Here is a 22,316-nt window from a genome sequence, read left to right on the forward strand (position 1 = left end):
AACTTGCTTTCTCCGAAGATGGGATGGCTTTCCAGTTCCTTTGGCAACCTCTCAGCCCCACTGCAATGGTTCGCAATTAATGACCCAGAACCAAGAGTTGATTATCAACATAGTGAAGGGGAGGGTTTCGAAGAGCAAGGAGGGCTAATCACATGGAGGGGGAGTGAATGGAAATTGGCAGGGTGACTTTCAACCTTCAACAGTCGCCCTGGAGTGCTGTGGTGAAGAACCAAGAGCATTACTCCTTTTCTGATGGAGAAGAGGACTTATTGGGTCACCAGCAATCTGCCTTTGATCCTCTTCAAAGTCAAGTTTCTCACCATTGTCTAGAAAAATACCTAATTCAGTGGACGGATGTGTCCTCCTTAAACGTCTTCCTTTTGGGGGCAGTGGGAGAAAGTTAAAGACATATAAAAAGGATTGATAGTAGAAGGCAAGAAAAGAAGACAAAGGGAAGCAAATGTGGAGACCCTAAAATAGGAATAGAGAAAAAAGCCAGGATGAAAGGGAAGGGAAAGACCACAGAAAATAAAAGCCCAGGGGAGTAAAAAGAGAGAAAGAGAAAAAAAGGAAAAACACATTTATTGCTGAGAGAAGTTTCTCTCCTTAAGTCTTCTAGGTCAAGAAGTCAGACATGGCACAGAGCGCGGAAAGGAGGTAACAGACCCCTGCAGTGTGTGATCCTGGAGAAGCAGGAATTCAGTCCAATGGGAATACGAACCCCTGCTGTGATGGCTTCTGTCCTGGTGTGCTTCATGCGGGTGAGTTGCGGAAACGCAGGGATAAAGCTTTTGTTTGTTTGTTTCTCCGATAAATCAACTCTCAGAAGAACCTGGGGGGGGGGAAATGAAGGACGGGAAAGACAGCTATAGAACCAAGGGGGTAGTGGGAAATGAATAACTAGAACGTTTTCTTAGTATGATGGGGTTACATAGTGCAGGAGGGACAAATGACAACATCAGTGAAAAGGGGGACAGAAATTAGGGCAATCATAGATACAAGTAGAATGGTTATGGCAATTAAGAAGAGCCACTTATGTGTGTTTCTATCTTTTAGCGTCTTATCACCCATCCTTCAAATTCCCAAGTAAACGATCAAACCTAGCTATGTCATTCCCCTAAAGGGAGTTTCTGACATCAGCCCTGATACTATTCTTGAAGTTTACAGGTGCCTCCAGATCAGAAATAAGTCAAAAGAGGGAAAATTCTTTTAAAATACTTTGGATAGTTTATATCTCCCCACTAAAAATCAGAAGCCCCTGAGTAACTAACCCATTAGCTGGAAAAGGGGTCATGGACTGAGGGATTCTGGCCAACTGTCAAGGGGAAGTTTGCACAGATATGAAATCTATAAGAAGAAGAGCAAATGAAGAAACTGGCTCGTCAGGTTCCTGCACATCTCCTAGCAGGGTGTGGGCTGTTTCACTTCCTATGTACCAGTTAAATTAATGTCTGAAAACCCATTTCTTTTTCTTGTATTTTCTTTTTACTTCCTCTTCTTTCCTTGGCCTTCCCATCCCTTCTTTTCTCTTTTTTCCTCTTTTTGCAATGGTCCTGAAAGAGGTATTTTATCTGCTGAGTACTTTAGGTGATTCTAGCCTTTAGTTCACCTAGAGAGGTTTTTGAAGGAGAAAGTCAACTATAATATAAGATAGAAGAAGGAGTGGAAGGTTTATTTACTAGAAGGTTTATTTGAAGAGAATTGATAGGAATTGTCACGGGGGGCGTTAGAGCAGATTTGTCCTTGATTCTATTAATTCATTCAACACATATATATGATTGAGTTTGATTTGAATTATGGCCAAATCAATAGATGTGTGCAGTTGGTCGTGCTACTTAAACGCCTATGCCTTAGCTCCTTAGTCATTTAAAATAAAGTTAAATATACCCATTTACATGGTTATTTTGATGAAATGATATGACATATTAAAAGTTCTTAACAGTCTGACTGGTATATAGTAGCTATTCAATAAATAAGTCCCCCCACTGCCCTTCTTCCCTTGTTTGGTGAGTTGTTGATGTGCTGAGGGAGTGAAAAAGAACAGTGAGGTTTGCACTGGGAAAGAACTAAGAAGGCAATAACAATATCCTGAGGGACAGATCAGGGAATTTCAAGGACAAAAAAGTTGATATGTTTCCTGTCATTTACAAAAGCAGTGATGGCCACCCATCACCAAAAAAGAAAAAAAAAAAAGGAGGAAAGAAGGTAGGAGGGAGAGAAACAGAGAGAGAGAGAGAGAGAGAGAGAGAGAGAGAGAGAGAGAGAGAGAGAGAGACCAGATTAGACATTTGTTGTTCCAAGTTCCCCACTTCAAAGGTAGTGCTGAATAGGCATGGGAGAGATGAAATCACAGTCCTAACCATGGCTAACCTTATGACCTTGTCCTGATACCTACCCTGCTCTCACTAATTGATCTAACTGAGCACAGTCATGAGGGATGATAGATAGACAGCTGAGCTGAGCAGATGAGACAATTTCCCTGTCTCAGACTCTTTCCCTTCCTACAGCTTCCTTGGGCAAGATGTGAGGAGAACTGTGTCAGTCCTGAACAGTAAGTATCTGAGAATCCAAATGGGGAGGAAGGCGAGACAGACAAAAACATCAATACACAAAACAGGGGCAAGATGTCATCAGATATCTGTGACTTCCTTTATTTCTACTTAAATGGGCATCAACTCAATCCACTTGTCTCACAGAAATAAAGACACACATTTGTGTCATTCTAAGAACTCAAAATAACACTGCTGACAGCATTTTTTCCAAAGCCAATCTTCCTATCAAAGCAGCAGATTTAATCTCAATTTGTGCAATCATAGAGATTTGCAGCAGACTTTCTTACACATGTTTCTCAGTGACTCATCAAGACAGACTGGATTCAGTAAATATCTTAGCCACAAGCAGATATATTTGGGTGCTTTCCAAGGGTGAATCACTACTTCATTTTGAAAAGCATTTTCTGTATTTTTTAGGACATGATAATATTTATTGCAGACTTCATTTAGCTATCACTTTGACGTAATTTTCCCTTAATCTAAACCTGCCACAATTAGGTCTTATGTAGACACAGTGGACATAAAGATAAAAAGGGAAGAGATTCATGCCACTTGGAGGTAAACTAGTAAAAAAAAAAAAAAAAAAAAGAAGGGACGGTTTGAATGAAAGACTTGCTCAGGCTTAAGGAAAACACATATTTAGCCACGAGAAGGGTTTCCCGGGTTTCCCAATAGCCAAGTATGTTACACCCAGGGGAAATGGTGATGGCCTTGGTTCCTTGTCACACGTTCTCTGAGGTTTTAGACACCTACCACCACGGAAATGTCCTTTTGAATAAAATCAGGATCATAATGCTGTTGAACTAGAAGGGGCTTTGAAAAAAATGAGGGATGTGAGAAATCCTAGAGGAGACACTGCTCAGTGAAAAAGCAAGCTGTATATTCTACAACTGTTCAAAGAAAGAAAGAATACAGGAGTGAGTTTGACTAGATCAACAGATCAGGAAGTATTATTAAATTTGCTCATCTTCAAAGATACACAAATATTCTCTTTTTCCTCCCCTTGCCACTCCCAAGCTCAGCCCACACTCCTTCTCCCACGTGATCCATATTTTTTTTATCCCTATAGAGAAAATTTATAATTTCCCTAGTTAATTCAGAATATTTCATTAGCTTTCATTATGATAAAGATGGTTTCTGCATTTTTCCCCCTCTTTTTGTGTGGCCTCAGCAGATATGTATATCAGTTTTGATTCCAGATGTGAAAATTTAGGACCCTTTTTATGGTGGGAGTTTTTACAGTTTTATGGCGGCCTTTTTTGCAACAACTTGCAAAACAGAAATTACAAACTTCATTGTATTGCTTTCATGCTTATAACAAAATTTTTTTTATAGTTATATTTTATTGACCTCAAATATATACAAACCTTAACTTTCACATCCATTTTTAAACTCACTCTTTGTAAATTTGCATTGGTAGTTCTTTCTTGGTAATTGTCACCATAACTGTTTACAATGGTCATGGTTACATTTTCTATTAACACTATTTCATGATCACTACTTTAGTCTGTCTTATGATTTACACAATGCCATCTATAGTATATAACACTAATCAAGGCATCCCGTTTCACAATAAATTCAGCTGGTTACATTGAAGTTAATATAACCTGTGATGCTTTTATTAAAACAAGGTATCATCTTATTGTAACTCATTCTGATTCTGAAATCATAATAGATACTGACTATATTTTTATTGCAAACATTTTTATTCTTTCTTCATAGTTGCCTGACCACAGATTGGGTACATCTCTGGTATATATGGTAAGTTTCAGCTTTAATACCCAGAAAGACATTTAAAACGGACTTCATTTTTCTCAGGTTTCACTTATTTATTTTTTAGTATTTTCAGTTTTTAAATATTTGACAGTAGAGGAAAAAAATGTATGAAACAGCCAGTCTACTTACCTAGTGTCTCATGGAGTAAAGTTTATTTACACCATCACTTCTCTATGTGACAATATGCCAGGATTTCCTATTTCAATACCACCTCTTCGACCAACATGAATAGATTATTGGCTACTTTCTCAGGTTCAGCTTTGGAAATATCCACATCGAGGGGATTACTTCAGTACAGTAAAAAACAGCCCCTCCAAACCACATTAAATCTCTTACCAATTGTTCTAATAAACTGACTACTCTTGCTGACAAAATAAGGAAGTAGATATGTGAAGTGAAAGCCTTGGGGTTAAAGTCTTATAATAGTCTATAAAATATTCACACAATAATCAAAATGCAGACATTGAAGACTGATTATGCCGAAGCTGGGCAACAAAGCAGACCCCAGAGCTCTCACTGTCCCCGGGCTCCTTGCAGGTTGCTGGTGGTGATTGGCGCTTTGCTTCTACTGTGTGGCTTGACTTCTGTGTGCTTCCGCTGCTGCCTGAGCCGCCAGCAAAACGGGGAAGACGAGGACCGGCCCCCCTGTGAAGTGACAGTCATCGCTTTTGATCATGACAGCACTCTCCAAAGCACGATCACTTGTGAGTACACTGGCATTAGGCGTGGGAGGTGAACCAAGGCTTCAACAAACTGTTAGGATGGTACAACGGTATAAAAACGTTGACTGAATAATATTAAAGATTCCAGAGCTCCGGGTAGTTTTAATTTCCAGAAGCCGGATAGGGCGATGACCCGGGCTGTCACAAATACTGCAGTTTCAAATATTGGTCTGACTGATGATAGAGTGAAGGAAGAAATGAAATGTTGGAGACAACACTGGAAATGATTTGCTGGAAGAATTACCCAGATCACAAATAGTTATTTTGATAAAATTATTTTAAACCCTGAGCATATTCCGTTTTCAAGAATGTTTTGCATTTTGTAAAAAATCGACATTTTCTATCTATACTCTTTTATATCTTTAGAGAAACGTGTTGTGTGTACTTTCAGTTCTTTATTCTCCAAGTCTTGATACACTAAATATTAGCCCCAACATACCCTTGATGGTCCGTCATGAGACACCTTATTTCCTTCTGTTCTCTTTATATTCTTTCCTAAAATTGGAGAGTAATGACCAGGCAGAACAGCAGGTGGCAACACACTGCGGTATTTATTTCACGAAGAGAACAATATAGTGTGTTGTTTTTTTTCATCTTCCCTGCCTCTCTGTTCTCACTCTCATTTTTGAGAAAAGATGAACAAGGCAGAAATAAATATTTCTAAGGAGTCAGTGGGTTCGTGTAGAGGGTTCCTAAATCTATGAAGGGGGAAGGACAGGGCTGTGAGATACGGGAACACAATTTAGATTATTTGAGGATACCAGAGAAGAAAATGAAGTTGGTTTCTAAACAAGCTCCACAGGATTTTCGTAACATTTGTGGCAGAGAGCTGGCAATGTGTTTGGGCACTTGTTGAAAGTAAAAGGAAATTTAGTGTGTTGTAAGTCTGATTTCTGAGGATGCCACCTTTACTTGAGCCAGTTCCTTCTTCCCTCACCAGCCCTGCAGTCAGTGTTTGGCCCTGCGGCTCGGAGAATCCTGGCAGTGGCCCACTCCCACGGCTCCCTGGGTCAGCTGCCCTCCCCGTCCGACACCCTCCCCGGGTATGAGGAAGCTCTTCACATGAGTCGCTTCACCGTAGCAAGATGTGGGCAGAAAGCACCTGACCTACCCCCAGTTCCAGAAGAAAAGCAGCTGCCTCCACTGGGGAAAGAGGCTCCTCAAGTAGAACACTCTTCAAACTGATGGGAACCCTGGTTTTATAAGTGGGGTGAGGGTATCCCCAGAGTCGGTGAAGACAGACAAATGGAACAATTTTGTCTAACTTTCAGAAGATTTAGGATGACATCTAAACATCGTTCGGTGGAAAAGATGGGTTCCAACTCATTTCCAGCAGCATGTATTTTCTGATATGGAATGCTCTAATAGAGAGCTCTCATTCTTTATCCAATAGCCTAAATTTGTATCTAACCTCTAGCAATGCTGATTACTACTGAACCAGGAGAGCATCAAAGGCTTCTGCAAATTCCTTCAGCTCTTGAGTTCCTTTACCCATGTGATACTGCACGTTGCTCTTCTCTGCCAGCTAATAGATAATAATACACTTGAGGAGAAAGGCAGCCATGAATATAATTCACCAAATTCACACTTCCTCTAAAGAGAACACCCACTTTTATACTGAATGATGATGATAATCTTAGACACCATGTAATGCCTACCTGGACATCCAGAACCAGGGGTGGGGTTGCATGTATGGGCTAGGAGGACACAGTATAGCACTGAAGTGCCAAATATCAAGGGCTTTCTTTCACTCTGGTCCTTCCCTCCAGGGGTGTGAGAAATCACATAGAGTGCAGTAACAGTTGTATTCATTTTTCAGTTCCTCTGCCCTGTGAACACACACACACACACACACACACACACACACACACACACACACACACCCTTTTCTAACTCTGAAAGAATAGCATTGCTTTGCTTTTTTTCCTCCTTCCTGCTTTGATCACCTAAAATCAAGTTGTCAGCCATGACAGACACTAGTCTCTAGTGGTGGCCTTTACTGTCCCCTAGTGGAGCCATGGTAGAAAATGCATTCTCCTATTTGAGCCTATCCGCTCACCTCTCCAGTTCCGGCCGCATTAAGTGAACTAAGCCTGGGTGAGATCCTTCCCAAGGCACCATCCAGCTGTGTAACGCTAAGCCGTCCACCTAACATAGTACCTCCAAAATGTACTACTATTGGAAAATTGAAGAAGTAAAGAATATTTGGGGAAAAACTAGTCAGCAGTGGCCTTAGATAAGTCACTGAAATCTTTAAAGCACAGTGTTCTCATCTGTAAGATAGGCGATAATGACACCTCACAAGATTGTTGTGATGATAAAAAATGAGCTAAGTATATATGACAAAGTTTGTAAACTATTATGCACATGTACTTGTTATTCTTGGTATGAACACCTAATGTTCACCTGCCTGTTATGGTTCTGATTTGTCCTTTTGCCGTTACTGCTAAGTCACACTTGAAGTAGCTAGCTTTATTTCATCAATAATATTTGTTAACTGAGGTAAACAGCTAAAGATATGTGATTCCTCTTCATATGTTCTATGTAGAGGTAAGGGGCATTAGAGAAAACTCATTTATTAGAGAATGAGCTCCCGTACTCAGGGAGACGTGACACAGTCCAGGAATGGCTGATGAGTTCAGCACCTCGTTAAATCCATTCTTTGAGGCATCCTCACTCAGCCCAGCCACAGGGAAAATGTTCTGAGTATAACCCGCTGGTGATCTGCATTTATTCTGAGTCATTTATCAAACTGCCTCTGGAAATTGTTGCAATGCAAGGGTTGTTAATAGCACCTGAGGTGGCCTTGTTTTGCCAAATGAATCACTTCATTATCATGCATTCTATGAAATATTCTTGGCTCATTACTCCTTCAAGATACCAGGATCTTAAGTCAAAATGCAAAAGGTATAAAAAGATCTTGGAAGAAATCCTGTTTTATTCTAAAGAGATCTCTCTGCCGCACCTCTCCCTGTCCCTTTGCCCCCTCCTCAGCCAAGTGACGCGTTCACTCTGGTCAGTCTCCCATTTTGTCACGAGCTATTAGCATCCATTTGGCTTCCTTCCTTCTATACTCAATTTGAATTATGTATTGTAAAAAGCAGAAAGAGTACAGAGCTGAAGAAGAAAAAAGTCACATTGTTAAGCCTTGTAATAAGTAATTCAGACACTGAACTTGAAGACAATCAGAAGCTACTTAATGTGTTTTTAGCAGGAGAGTGTGCCACAATGTGATCAACTTTGTAGAGAGATACTCTGATGAAAGTCTGAGGTCTTGGCTGAAGTGTGAAGAAGGCAGGACTTCATTCTATTTAGGAGCATACTGTAAACATCTTGGTTAAAAGTGATGAGAGCCTGAAAATAAACATGGGGATGGTGATGAAATGGACGTTATTCCTTCTCTTTTTTTTCAACAGAATTCTTAGCTGTGCTCCAATTGAAAAATAAATAACAAAATGGTTAGGATAGTGGATTTCTACACCATTGTTCTCTAGATTTTTTTCTCTAATGTTAAGCAGTAGTGATTCTTTACCACCTCTTTCTCAGCCCCAATGACCCATTGTGTATAGACCTGCAACTTGGCAGTGAAGCTGCACGACGACCCGTCCTGGACAGCTTACTTTGGGTAGCCTGGGGGGTGATTACACTGGGCAAAAAACCACCTTTTCCATCGCTTTTTACTTGCCAAAACCGAAACTCCTGCAAACAATCTGGGCTGTGTCTAGTCTGATAACGATATCTGAAAGGAAGTGTCAATATCAATAGCAGGAAATAACTCTGACAGCACAAAGCTCCTAATCTCTGAGAGACCTGAAAGACCAGCATATATTAGTTTCCACTGGACAATACAGGCTTTCCTTTCTGGGGGAAGATGGGTCTGAGAGGAGATTGGGCTATGATGACTGGTTTTGTCTGTGGTTTGGACACTTGAGTTGGCCTTGTAACTGTGGCCTAGAAGACCCTTATTAGAGGATCTGATGAACACATTACGAGTTTACTTGTACATGGGTATATGAAAATAAAGCAAACATGGGATTTATGTAACCAATTTAAGAGACAGAAGAGAAAATTGCAAAGTCTGGGAGCAGTGAATTTTGGTTTCTTTTCCTTGGGTAAGCAAATTGGCTGGAAAGCAATAAAGAGGCCATGATGGGAAGTCTGCCCTTGAGCAAACTGACAGAAAACAATTTCAGTGACTTATGGATTGAACAAGATACACTGAGAGTTCAACTGTGGAAAACGTTTTACATGCTGTCTCTGAGTGATGTTGGTCAATGGTCTTCTGTTGACACCTTCACCTTGGTTAAGCCAGATTTACACTGTTTTCCACTTCAGAATTCCTTATAACTTTGAGTTTGGAAAGGGTGGCATGAAAGTGGTAGTGTTTGAGTTGAAACCTGACTGATGATAGAATTTTAAACATCAAATAGACAGTATAAGAGCATTTTCTGTCTATGAGCAAGGATACAAATAATGAGAATGTGAGTCATGGAGAATGTTAAAAATTTCAAGAGTGATATAATAAGAATGAATCTAGAAAGATAGGTTGGCATCTTTTTATGGAAGGCATTACATAGGAGCTTAAGCAGTTTGATCTTTATGCTATAGTCTATGAAAACCATTATAAGTTTTTGAAGAGGGAAAGAGATCATGTAAATTGTATGATGCTTTGGCTGTCTCTAGAGGATGAATAAAAGAAGTGACATGTAGAAGACAGGGAGACCATTATGGCTAGTGAACTATTCCACAGAGAATACGTGTACTTTTTCAATTTCTTTCATAAAAGCTTAGTTATAGGCAAAGTTATGAAAGAAGGCAGTCTCAATTTACACCTCTTTATTTCAGCTTCATGGCAGTCATGCTTTAATTGTTTATGTTGCCCTTTGGCTATTACTATCCTTGATTGACAAATGATATCAATGTTCCAACTCCCTAGACCTTTCTTGAGTACCAGTTTGTATATCAAACTTGCCTACACAGACTCTCTCTTGTACTCCCCTTTTGCACTAGATAGAACCTGCTCTCGTATATGATGTTAATGCTAATTACTATAGGTAGTAAAGTTGAATACTACTCTTTCCAACTCTCAAAAGGGTTGTAAATCCACACTCGGTAAATACTAAAGTAGATGAATACACAGCCAATTCAAAAGGGACAAAAGTTCATCTAAAGCCAAACAAATGGTAAGTAATCATAGCCACTTGAATGCCTACAGTGCACCGTTTAATTCTCCAAAGTATGTGTTTCCTTTTGTCAGCTTTGGAGGCTGAATTGCAGAGAAGTGATGTAACTTTCAGGGATCTGAATGTCTGAGTTGGTTTTATACTCAACTTCTGCAGACTTGAAACACCAAACAGAAAAACCGTTTGCTCTTATCTTTAAACTTGATTTTATTCCTTTTAATCAAATGTAAGCATTCATAAAGAGTAAAAAATCAAAGAGCTCTGTAAGGCGAAGAAAAATAGCACCTTCCCACTATACATGTAAATGTACATATACTCTCTACTTTGTATCTGATTTTGTAAAATCTACATTTCAACAAATACTTTACATATATTGCTATTCTTGATTTTTTTATTTTCAGTTTTGGAGCATCATCTATTGACTTGCCATTATAGAAAAAACAAAATTTAGCCCCTTTTCATTACCATGATCCCTACCTTTGCTACCATGACAGATCTGAATATTTCTTGTGCCTCCTATCTTGTAAACATAGTTATATCATAATTTTAATTAGATGAGTATAATGGGTGGCAGCAAAAAGAGTAGTAACGAATAAGAGCCTGAAACCAGGCTTTTGGGCTTTTTCCTTACTCCTTGTGCAATCATGGTGTAGTGATTTAATCATTTTTAAGTTGTAAAATGATGATAAAATAAGTACATACTCATATACATTTTATTATGTGCGGATTATGGGGGTTAATGCATATACACATACTATACATAAAGCATGTATATCAAAGCCTCTTTCCTTTTTGCATGTCTGTCTCTTTGTCCAAATGTTCCCCTTTTTAGAAGGACACCAGTTATATCGGATTAAGGCCTACCCTAATGGCCTCATCTTCTGATCATCTGCAAAGACCCTATTTCTAAAGTCACATTTACAGATACTGGGGGTTATGACTTTGACATTTCTTTGGGGGACATAATTCAACCTAGTGGAGTTTCAGGAGACAACAAAGGCAAATATATCTTTTTCAATCCACCATCTTAAATCAGAAGTCTTCCTTTCGCTTTCTGGACTATGACATACTACGCTTTTTTTGAGTATTCACTTTGTATCCAAAGCACTGAGGATATAAATACAAGTAATATGTCACCAAATAGCACACAGACTACACGAAACTAGGGACTTAAATGCCATTAGAACTCCCTCCAACACTATCTTTAGATTTATCTCTATCCCTGTCTATATATCTTGAGTCCCTGACTGTCATCTTCTTTATCTCTCTTATCTTGGACTGGTGCATTTAGGCTGAAAATTTGGACTTCATGAAACTAAAACAGTCACTACTGTAAGCCCCTGATCGTACATCATTGAAATGTCATCGTCAAAAAAGGGGCTTATTGGGCCGGCCGAGTAGCACAATGGTTAAGAGCTGGCTTGGGACACCAGAGGGCCTCGGTTCGGATCCCACATATGAGGGCCAGTGACACTGCCCTCCACAGCTAAGATGCTGAACAACAGCTCAACCTGNAGTGGGTTGCCATGGGCTACCATATGTAGCCAGCAGCCAGCGTGAGCGGCCAGCAGCCGCAGTGAGCAGCCGTCCAGAAGCCAGCAACTGATCTGCCTCGCCCGGGAAGAGCGCAATGATGGTGCCAATTTGGGCCAGTGAAGCAACGTCCTCCATAACTAGACTGAAGAACAAAAGGATAGCAACTTGTCTGTTCCCATCCCCCCAAGCCCTCAATAAAAATCTTTAAAAAAAAAAAGAAAAAAAAGGGGCTTATTTCTCTAGCCTCATATTTTGTACTCTATGTTACAGGCATATTAAGTTACTTAAATTACTTCTTTCCCTATACATATTGCCCTTGTTTCTGGTCATTGGATATTATCAAAGGCTCTTCCTGTAAAACATTTTCTCTTATTTTTTTTTTTCTGTCTAATTCCTGTGAAACATTTGGGTCTTCATTCAGGCATCACCTTCTCGGAATCAATTTTTATCCCATTTTCTTCTGTATCCGTCAATGTGCTCTGAAAGCATTGTGTGTTTATCTTTGTCATAGGACATATAATGATGTATTGTTCATTAGATAATACCATGTCCATTACTTCTAAATTTTTTTTTTTTTTTAGAGGGGGTAGGTATACATGGCTTTGTAGAAACTACTCCTTTCACACTCATACTGCAGAGTTCTTCTAGTGGGATCCACCAAGCAGACTCTCACTGCCTTGACCTTTGAGAAGGCCAGGTGACTTATAAAAGACTAATTGGAATCTTTCCTTAGGATTTCTCACATACGAACTAAGAGAATATTATCTTTTGTGTAGTATTTTAAATATTATGCTGAGAATACAGGTAGAGAGCAAACTTTGAAAGTTGACAGATTGGGTATTCTACCATAAAGTGCTAGCATTTAGAAAAGCCTTGAGGCAGAAAGATTGAAATTTCATCTCCAAACTATTTTTCATATATAAATTGCCACCGTTCTTAGGTATTTTTAAAAGTTAAAATCAGTATTTTCAACTAGCTATGATTGTTTCCAGTAGATGTGATCATAGAACAACAGTCTTAAAATATTAATCTCCATCATAATTCCTTTTCTCAACTGGTTGTTAAGGTACTTCTTTGAGAGATTTAGCTATATTTGGATCAAAGCTAAAATGAGCTGAAAATTTCAATTTAAAAATAATAAAAATTATAAACATATAATGTGATAATTTCTGGATTTTCCCACATAAAAAGAATTGAAAGGTGCCATGGAGAAAAATAATTAACATCAAGAGGTAGGGTTATGTAATTCATTTTCCTTGTTTCAATAATGAAACTCAGTTTCTTTTATGTGGGTTTGTTTTTAAATCCCAGACACTGAGACCTTGATAAAAGATAGGTGATAGGGGCTGCCATTTTCTAACATACTTTTCAGAACTCCCTTGTTTTGGGCAACCCAGCCGATCCTCACCCTTATCTTTCACAATTTCCTCTGTCCCCCACCATAGGTTCCTGGAATCTCTGCCAGGGGCAGTGGGTGGAAAGGCCTGAGTCCTTTTGATTCTTGGTGGAGAAAGGGGAGGGCCAGAGGGAGATAACACTGGCACCTGGCCCACAAATCAGTGTCCACTTCCCGTTTTCAGGTGGCACTTTCTATTCACATTGTTGATACTTAACCAGTAGAGCTATTTATCCTTCAGGTGAATTTTTGCATAAGAAAAAAGAATCATTGAGAACTACTGAGTTAATCACTTAGATCACTTGATATTTTCTTTTCCATAAGACAGGCCCAACCTCTGCGTTAACAGGAGAAAGTGAATCATTTCTATATTTGAACAGGCGTGAAGCCCTTAGAAGACTTGACACCACTTCTCTGGTCCTTGATTACATCTGATGCCCTTTACCTAATAGGTCTTTTCAAATTCCTGAGTCACGTTTTGTTTACGTTCCTGCTCCAGGAACAAACTGCAATTGCTGCATGGACCCAAACAAAATGACGCCAACGTGGTGAAGGAAGGGTCACGGTCAGAGGAAGCCAGCCTCGCTCCCGAGGTACCCGGAGGGCACTATTGAAGGAGAAAAGGGCAAAATGCAAGCGCCGGACACTTTTGCACTGGCCAAATAAACCCCCGGACCCTTACCCTTCCTTGACCCAGGCTACAGATCCCAGCAAACTGGAAAAAGCTGGATTTTTCTCCCTGTGCGTTTGTTTTTGGGCCCAACCAAGAAACAGCGAGGGAGAGGGAAAAAGACATCTTTAGAAAATTTTCTGCTTTCAAACCACCTTTAATGTCACATTATCAATAAAATAAGAACTAAAAACTGTTCCCATTGTCAATGAACTCTGTTCAGGGAAAGTTTAGATAGAAAGAGAATACGTTGACGTCCACAGAGTCTGTCCACCCCCTCCCCGAGCGGTCCACAACGCGGGGGGCGGGGCGAAGGGCGGGACGTCGTGACGTCATAATACCAACGCGCCGCCGTGTTGTTATTGTGTTCCCAGCTCTAGGGAAAAAGCCGCTGGGAATTCTTCACCTGGCCATACCCCACCTGCGGACGAGGCACCCGAGATCCCTTCGAAAGCTCTACCAAGCAGCGCTGCGACGGGAGCTGCCACCTCTGAAGCGATTCCGAGACAGATTAAAATTTGGCGGTGGGAAGCAAGCCCCGAGAGACGCAATCATCAGCGAGGGAGGCAGGCCCCGTCCGGGGATCTTAGAAACCCTGCGGTTCATCATGAAGTTCCAGTATAAGGAGGACCATCCATTTGAGTATCGGAAAAAGGAAGGAGAAAAGATCCGGAAGAAATACCCCGATAGGGTCCCTGTGAGTGGAAGGAGAGTGGGAAGGGGGAGGGGAGGGGAAACCGGGGGGCGGGGGAGTCGCGATGGCCGCCCTAAGGCACAGAAATGACGCTGGTCCCTAAAACTGCTCAGCCCTGAACGGCCTTCGCTGCGAGGCGAGCCGGTGGGCTGGGCGTCCTGACTGCGGACCTTGTAAAGCCCGTAGCCCCGGGGCCCGCGCCCGTCGGCCGAGCCGGCCGCTGCCTCCGAGCGGAGCCTGCGTTTGAATGACTCAGCAGCATTCAGAGGCTGCTGAGGCTGGGATGTGCTCGAGCCGTGGCTCTTCCGTGCGGGCAGGCTTAGGTCGGGACCGCACACATGCTGCCTTTTTGAGACCGCAGGGACGTTTTTCTGGGGATAACGGATGCAGCGGTTTGCGCCCATCGATTCCCGGTTCTCCCTTAATCAAGTGGACGTTGGCCCTCGTAGCCTTGGCTTTGGGAGGGAAAGGGTGGGAAGCCAAGTGGGTCCTTGTATCCTGTGAGGATTGGGAGTTGGGGTGGGGGGGGGAGTGGGTGCCACGAGACGGCACTGGCCCAGAAAACAAGGTCACGTTCTCTGCGCAACAGCCGGGTTGCCTCATCCTTCTTGGCACCGGCGGCGTATGTGGGGGCAGCCGGCCTGCCTCCGGTACCTCGTGCCTGATCAGATTGTACCTGGGCACAATCAAGAAGGACGGAGGCCTTTTTCCCTCTCCGTTTGGAACCCCGGGTTATGTAATTGGATCTCGTGTAGGCAGTGTGGAGGAACCGAGAAGAAATATTAAGGTATCTTTCTGCATCCGGGCGTTTTTCCCATCACCCCTCCCCCGCCACTCGCCTGGTTGTCCTCTCATGTAGGCTGCGCAGCCGAATTGGAAGGCAGAAAAGACTTCTAAGTGTGGTAGAGGGAGCAACAGTCGTTGAATTTTGGAAATGGAGGAGCAGAGACTTTAAGATTGTACTCTGTATCTGCAGGCAGGGACCATTAAGACCATTAAGATAAATGTTACAAATATTGTACAGCTAAAGGAATTGCGAATGATCTGATGTGCTTTCTTGACCCGCAGGCACTCTTTGGGCCTCCTCTCCAATCCTTAATCTGTCACAGTCTCACAGGTACCAGAAGCAACCTGGGCCTTAGGCCAGCCATTAAACCCCTTGGCAGTCCTATTCCTATAAGGAAATGGAGACTTGAGGGCTGGTTCCATTCATTCCCTGGGAATTGCACAAAGAAAAGATCCTTCACTCATTACTTTCCTGGTCCCTGGACCTTGAATGACTGCTATAAAAGTTACTCCCAATTCTGGTGACGTTCTACTCTATTATAATAACATTTAAAAGTGACAAGTGACTTTTATTGATAGCTTACCGTGCACCTGGGTGTATCCTGAGGGCTGTGTCTATAATCATTCACTTAACCCTCACACCATTATAATCCCCATTCTACAGATGAAGGCCCAGAAACACAGAGAAATGAAGTAACTTCTTAAAGGTTTCACATGGCTGGTCTGTGGCAGACTCCGGATTGTAGCCCGTAGGCTATAATATTTCTCAATTTCTGATGCAGTTCTTTTAGACAGAATTAAGTGTGCACTGTGTACCTCACACTGTTAGTCACTGGAAATAGAGAAATAAACTCTTGCTTCCCTTAAGAGTTCACAAAGTAGTATGAGGCTCTGTTCCAGCAGCTTTGTGTAAGTTACAAACTCTGAAATGTACCTGTTCCTAAATCTAGTTAAAATTCCCATCGGTTTCCTTAAAACCAAACCCTTCCCCATTTCAATCATTTACATGCATTCATCCAGAATAGTTCAGCTAATCACCTCACCCCCACACTTCTTTTCCTGCTCACAGTTTGGTGTTAAATGTTTAACGAAACTGTATAATTTGTAAACTATTAGGACCATCAGTCAGATCTCATGATCCCTCCAGTTACGTTTTAACCAGTGATAAGCCTTCCACCTGCTCCTTAGGTACGCAGCCTCTGGCCTTCTTCCCAGTTGTGACGCAGAAGAAGAGCTCTGCGCTCTTGAGTTCTGAGGTTTGATTCCAGTTCCAGGTAGAATCCTTAATCTCGCTGTGCTAAAGTGTCCTGTTTACAAAAAAGAGGGTTAGAGTAAATGATTTTCAAAGCCCCTTTCAGCTGGACCATTGGTGGTAAAGCAATTGTGACTGTTCACATAACTCAAGCTTAACCCCAACATTATCTCTAGAGCTGCCATGCCTCAATAGGTGTGCTTGTGCCTTGAGAGAGGAGGGTTTCATGCCTGTTGCAATGATCTTAATAGCTACAATGTATTGAAAATCTGCAACATAGCAGGAAACTGCTAGGAACAGATTGTCTATTTTTTTTTTTTTTTAAATTCATGAACAGCCCTAAGAATCATTAGCCAAGTTTCGTTTCACAGAAAAACGGAGAACCAGACTGGTAAAGCAGCTAGCCCAGGGCCCACTGTGAGTCTAGTTGGGATTCCTGAAAACCAAAGTAGTTTCTGGTAAACCAGGGCCTAAATGACTACCCCTCCCCTTCCTGTTCCCCTCCAAATCCCTCCTCCCCCGTGGATGTTTTCTTTGCAGTTGGCTTTATGTGCTCTCTTTCTGCTCTCTTCTTATGGTTTCCCAACTCTTGACTGGAGCCGGAACTGCCAGGTCTCAGCTCCTGCTAGACACAGTGCTGGGTCTCCGGCTTCCCTTTGGTTTCATAACCTGCTTCCTCCTGGTCATCCTCACTGTCGGGCCTTCTCCTGGTCTCTTCCTGAAGCTCTTCTACTTCTTCTTTTGAATTTTTGATTCTCATATCACTACTCCAGTTTTTAATTTTAAGTGTGATCATGGTTCCTCTGGTCTTCTGGTATAGGATTCTTTTTCTCTGTAAACACAAAATAAATTTTTCACTCTTTTAACTTGTCCCCTTATATTTAAAAGTTTCAAACCTTTCCCTCTAAGCCAATCCTTATATTTAGATAGTTCTGTATAATTTAAGAGCATTTTCACATACAGTTTTATGGATTACTCAAGTTCATGGTTTTAGTGCCATGACTTTGTAAAACGTGTTGGAAAGTTATCTTTTTACTCATTGGAATGCTGAAGCTCAGAGAGGTCAAGTGTCCTCTTGAAGGTTACACAGCTACTAAGGATATTTGTCCGCTGTTTATTTCTGTGTCTTTAACTTTTCTATACTTCGCATCATCTACGATGATGATACTTTCTAAACTAAAAATATAAAACTCATGATTTTACAAATATGTTCTAAAAATGTATAATTTAAGTTAAATGTGTACTATATAACTTATGTAACAAATCCAAAAATACTAAATATATTTAATATATAGTTTAAATTTAAATATATTATTTAATATTAAAAATTTTAAATATTTATAAATCTCTTATAAATTTACATGTGTAAAAAGTCTTTAATTTTTGCATAGCTTCATCCTTTTCATTACAGAAATATATATATTTAAAACTAGAAGTATTGTAGAAATATTTAATGTAGACATTGAAAATCCCTTGAAATCCTAACAGATAATCAATATTGATAAATGGATTATTGCATTGACATCATATTACAAAATATCATGCTATAAGAGCTGTTTTACTACTGACTTTTTTCACTAAATAAAATACTGTCTTGAATGTATTTTTTTGCAGTCATTCTTGCAAATTTTGACAGTAAAATTAAACCATATTATCTATAGCTTTAATAAATGCTATTTATAAGAAAGAATAAAACTAATAGGTGCTCCGGACCATCTGAGGAAACGTGAACAACCTTCTTAATGCTATAATTGCAGAGAAGAAAGCATATATCCTATAGTATACCTTAGCTGTAACTTGGAATTACTTAAAATCAAGGTTCTCTTATTTTTCATCACATGCTCTATCCATCCTCTTGTTACTACATTAATAAGACTACAACCTTACTAAGAAAACCCATTTCCCCATAGATTTTGTAAGGGGTAAAGGAGAGTAAGAAATAGAAATGTTACACTGGGCCTAGACAAACTCACTTCAGCTAGGGCAGCTGTAGGGTGAGGAAGGACAAAAGACGAGTCTGGATTCTGTAGTTTTCATTCCCACTCTCTGCCTCTCCTCCCAGGTGATCGTGGAGAAGGCTCCTAAGGCCAGGGTGCCTGATCTGGACAAGAGGAAGTACCTAGTGCCCTCTGACCTCACTGGTAACGCTCTCCCTTCCCCTGACCCTTGCTCCCATGGCAAAGCATTCCCAGTCCTTCCTGCATGTGTGAGATTGTGAGACTGAGAGGCAGCAGGGTTGAAGAAAGTGGGATTCTCCAGCGAGTTGGGTGATTCAAAAATGGTGACACCATTTTTCCCCATCACCAGTTTCCCCTTACGTGTTTCCCATCCGAGTGCCTTGTTGGATTTAGACACAGCAAAGTGCAAAACATGGAAAGAGAAGATCAGATACTCATCATTTAAACCATTTAAAATTCAGCTTTGTTATTGTGAAACCAGTTTATTCCAAAAGGAAAACCGGACTGGTTTCTTGGAAGGATCACATTTTCGAGATTCTCAGCTGAATACTTTTGTCTCCTCAAGCTACGTTTCTTTCTTACTGTTTTGTAGATAATGTTTGGAATCTCAAAGGATAGATTCGTTCTTCACTTTGGTCCTTAATGGAATAACCAGTGCATCCAGGAGACACTGGAAAAATTTTGTAGATATGTTTGCTCCAGAGTTATTAGATTTGAATACCCGCTTTCCAGAACTTTTTCAGAGTGCCCAGTAAAAGGGAAAGCATTGAACCCCACTCATTGCCCCAACATTGGGATGAGTGATGGTGCTAAGAATTCTGGAGTCCGGAAGACCTCTTCCCACCACTAGTTTGTCTTAGGGTGGGAGTGGGCCTGGAAGTGTGTTTCAGGTCAGATTTAGACAATGATAGGAATATTTCTGTTTGGAAGTACAAGTATACATGCTGTTCCCTCAACGTTGTCCTCAGGCTTTGAGTGGATATGCTAACATTAGGTCTGAAATTGAGTAAAGGAGGGGAAATTCCTATTTTCTAAGAAACTCCTCGGGGGCATGTCAGAGACTATGAGGCTTCTTGGAGTTTTATTTCTACAGCTGTAGGACAGCATTGGGCTCTGTTCAGGTGGTGCGTAAAGGTGGTGCTTGAACGGGAGCAGGTGCAGCAGATTTTGGGGCGATCTTACCCTTTTCTAAAACCTTTCCTCCTTCATCCAGTTGGCCAGTTCTACTTCTTAATTCGGAAGAGGATCCACCTGAGACCTGAGGACGCCTTATTCTTCTTTGTCAACAACACTATTCCTCCCACTAGCGCTACCATGGGCCAGCTGTATGAGGTAATGGTCCTGGTCACAACAATACCGTGAAGTCTGCTCTTGTCCAGCCTTTGTCCCAGTGCATTTTGATAACACACCTGGGAAGTGGGGCAGGAGGTGTTGTCTATCAGGATCCTCTTACACACGGCAGTGTGAGGCTCTGGGAGATTAGATACCACTTGTCCTTTAGAGATGGAGCAGCTACTAGATTCAGTCCCTTTGAATTCTCTTTCCCAGCCCTGCTTTGCTAGTGTCTTAATATTGGATCTCTATTGAAACAGCAGGAAATGGCTTCTGATTGCAGAAATTCCAAAGAAACTGGAATTTAAAATTAAGACAAAATCTTTAAGTTGATTGGTACTAACACATCAACTCAGCTGGACAGAATAATTTATGTGATATCATGCTATGTCACCTACTATTCCTTAGAGGAGTTCATACAAGATGCTGTCTCTTCTGCTTGTGCCCCGTCAGTGAATCAAATAAACTTCTCTAACACTTCTAACTTTTATTCCACAGCACATATTCCCTTTCAGTATATATGTTTTGTTACACCCGTGTCCCCCTGGTTAGAGTGAGCTAGAATGGGCATGCCCTAGTCATGTTTGTATCCCTGATACCCATGTGTATGGTGTTCACCATGAAGGTGTTGTGTTTGTGAACTCAAATTCCAACCACTTCTGCTTACTCTTTGTTTCTCCTTTTAATGGGGTCTAATGATACGTTCAGTGCCTACTTTATAAGGTTCTGTGAGCCTCAGGGTCCTGGAGATAATAAGCATGATTATGTTTTCTAAACTCTCCTCCTGTCTCTTCCCCTAGGACAACCATGAGGAGGACTATTTTCTGTATGTGGCCTACAGTGATGAGAGTGTCTATGGGAAGTGAGTGGTGGAAGCCCACCCGATGGGAGCACCTGGACTCGGGGGGAGGGGGAGGGGTGTGTGGGGGACTCGGGGAAAGAGGGGGGGCTCCCGCCACAGAGGAAACAGAAGGTGAAGACATCTGGAAACACTGCAACGCACACACCGTCATCATATTTTCACCTGCTCAACCATTATTTTTTGCTGCTTCCTCAGCCCAGGGAGAAAGCATGTCAGGACAGAGCTGTTGGATTTGCTTTGCTAGAGGAATGGAGATGATCTAATTTCACGGCATTGCTGTGAATTAATTTTTGTGTGAATTTTTTCCATAGAAGAGTCAGGAGGTGGGCGAGTTGGGGCCAGAGATGATTGTGGACCAGCACCAACTGCCTGCTCTCCCTTCCCTTTGGGCAAGGATTCAGTTTTTGACATTTGCACAAGACAGGTAGGGGAAGGGGATGGGAATGTTGTAGGACTACTGGTGGTGGACCACTCCTGGGGACCAAAAGAGACACTAATTAAAGCGTGGCGCCCGCTCTCGCCTGTCTCCATACCTCCTCCCCCGTCCCAGTCGTCATCTCACACAAACATTGCAGCACCGTCCCAGTGCTGGTGATAGACATCAGACAGAAGTGTAGCCGGAGCTCCCTTACTATCGGAGAAGGGGCCAGGCGTGAAGGACATGGTGGTTATGAAGGTAGTTTCGATAGCAGTAACTGGAATCGATGAAGTAGTGAACATCTCTGTCTCACCTGCTCGCTCTCGCCCCTTGTCCCACACCTACCTTGGACTTGAAGGAGCCGCAACCATTTCCAGTCACAGGTTAAAGGGATGCCTCCCTCCCTGCTGTCCCCTCAGCCTCACACGCACAGAAACGCTCAGCGATGGCCAGCTGCTTCCCTCCTCGGGTTTTTTATTTACTGCAGCTGCTAGTTAGAAAAGTTTGAGTGGGTGACTTGTAGTAATTCATGGGGATTCCGTTGATTCTGATTGTTTTCACTTTAGGGGTTATACGGGTGGGGGGTGGGGAACAGGAATTGCACTCAGACATGACATTTCAGTTCATCTCTGCTAATGAAAACGGTCCTTCCTGTGGGGGAAATCTGTGTGTCAATTTTGTCAGCTGCAGGTTCTTGTATAATGAAGATTATGCTGTCAGGCCAAGGAAATAAAATAATTGCATACCGTAAATCTCACTGTGAGTTCAGAAATGTTGCCTTTATTTAATGTGTATTAGAATACATGGCACGTGGAGTCTCTGAGCTGAAATTTTGAGTGTGGCTGTTAGCAATGATTGCTCACTGATGGTCAGACGTATTCCCGTTTACTGACCAGGACTTCATGTCCAGAGGTGAAGGTCGACGTGGAGCGATGTGTCTGGTGTGTTGGTGGTATGTGCGTGCTTTTCTCCCCTGCAGATGAATGCTTTGTCATTGCTTTATGTGTATTTTCAAAGCTGAAGGTGGTAGGCCACCTACATCAGAATATAGAGGGTGGAATCGTGAAGTGCTTATTAAAAATGCAGATGTCTAGGCCTTAGTGGGATTTAGCCCACTCAGAATCTCAGCATAGGCATCTGTATTTTTAACCTCCTCATTCTGCACGCTGAAGTTTGGAG

The 22,316-nt window shown here is 41.6% G+C and overlaps 2 protein-coding genes across 4 annotated transcripts; both read left to right on the plus strand.

Moving 5' to 3' along the window:
- The first annotated feature begins 116 nt into the window (after positions 1 to 116).
- On the plus strand, positions 117 to 11,677 carry TMEM52B (transmembrane protein 52B). Its single transcript, XM_019630537.1, has 5 exons — positions 117 to 761; positions 2,508 to 2,551; positions 4,275 to 4,313; positions 4,866 to 5,032; positions 5,991 to 11,677. The coding sequence occupies exons 1-5, from the start codon at positions 708 to 710 to the stop codon at positions 6,233 to 6,235; spliced, it is 549 nt and encodes a 182-aa protein (XP_019486082.1). The 5' UTR covers positions 117 to 707; the 3' UTR covers positions 6,236 to 11,677.
- Positions 11,678 to 14,171: 2,494 nt separating this feature from the next.
- Positions 14,172 to 21,894, plus strand: GABARAPL1 (GABA type A receptor associated protein like 1). 3 transcript variants are annotated; one of them, XM_019630566.1, is made up of 4 exons: positions 14,172 to 14,532; positions 18,630 to 18,708; positions 19,739 to 19,857; positions 20,658 to 21,894. In XM_019630566.1, the coding sequence occupies exons 1-4, from the start codon at positions 14,443 to 14,445 to the stop codon at positions 20,721 to 20,723; spliced, it is 354 nt and encodes a 117-aa protein (XP_019486111.1). In that variant the 5' UTR covers positions 14,172 to 14,442; the 3' UTR covers positions 20,724 to 21,894. The 3 variants fall into 3 exon arrangements, with proteins under 3 accessions (XP_019486111.1, XP_019486110.1, XP_019486109.1); XM_019630564.1 differs by lacking the exon at positions 14,172 to 14,532 and adding an exon at positions 14,627 to 15,316; XM_019630565.1 differs by lacking the exons at positions 14,172 to 14,532; positions 18,630 to 18,708; positions 19,739 to 19,857; positions 20,658 to 21,894 and adding exons at positions 14,562 to 15,316; positions 16,504 to 17,831.
- Positions 21,895 to 22,316: the final 422 nt, after the last annotated feature.

The sequence above is a fragment of the Hipposideros armiger genome, unplaced genomic scaffold (genome assembly GCF_001890085.2).
Source record: "Hipposideros armiger isolate ML-2016 unplaced genomic scaffold, ASM189008v1 scaffold_922, whole genome shotgun sequence".
In the NCBI taxonomy this organism is placed as follows: domain Eukaryota; kingdom Metazoa; phylum Chordata; class Mammalia; order Chiroptera; family Hipposideridae; genus Hipposideros; species Hipposideros armiger.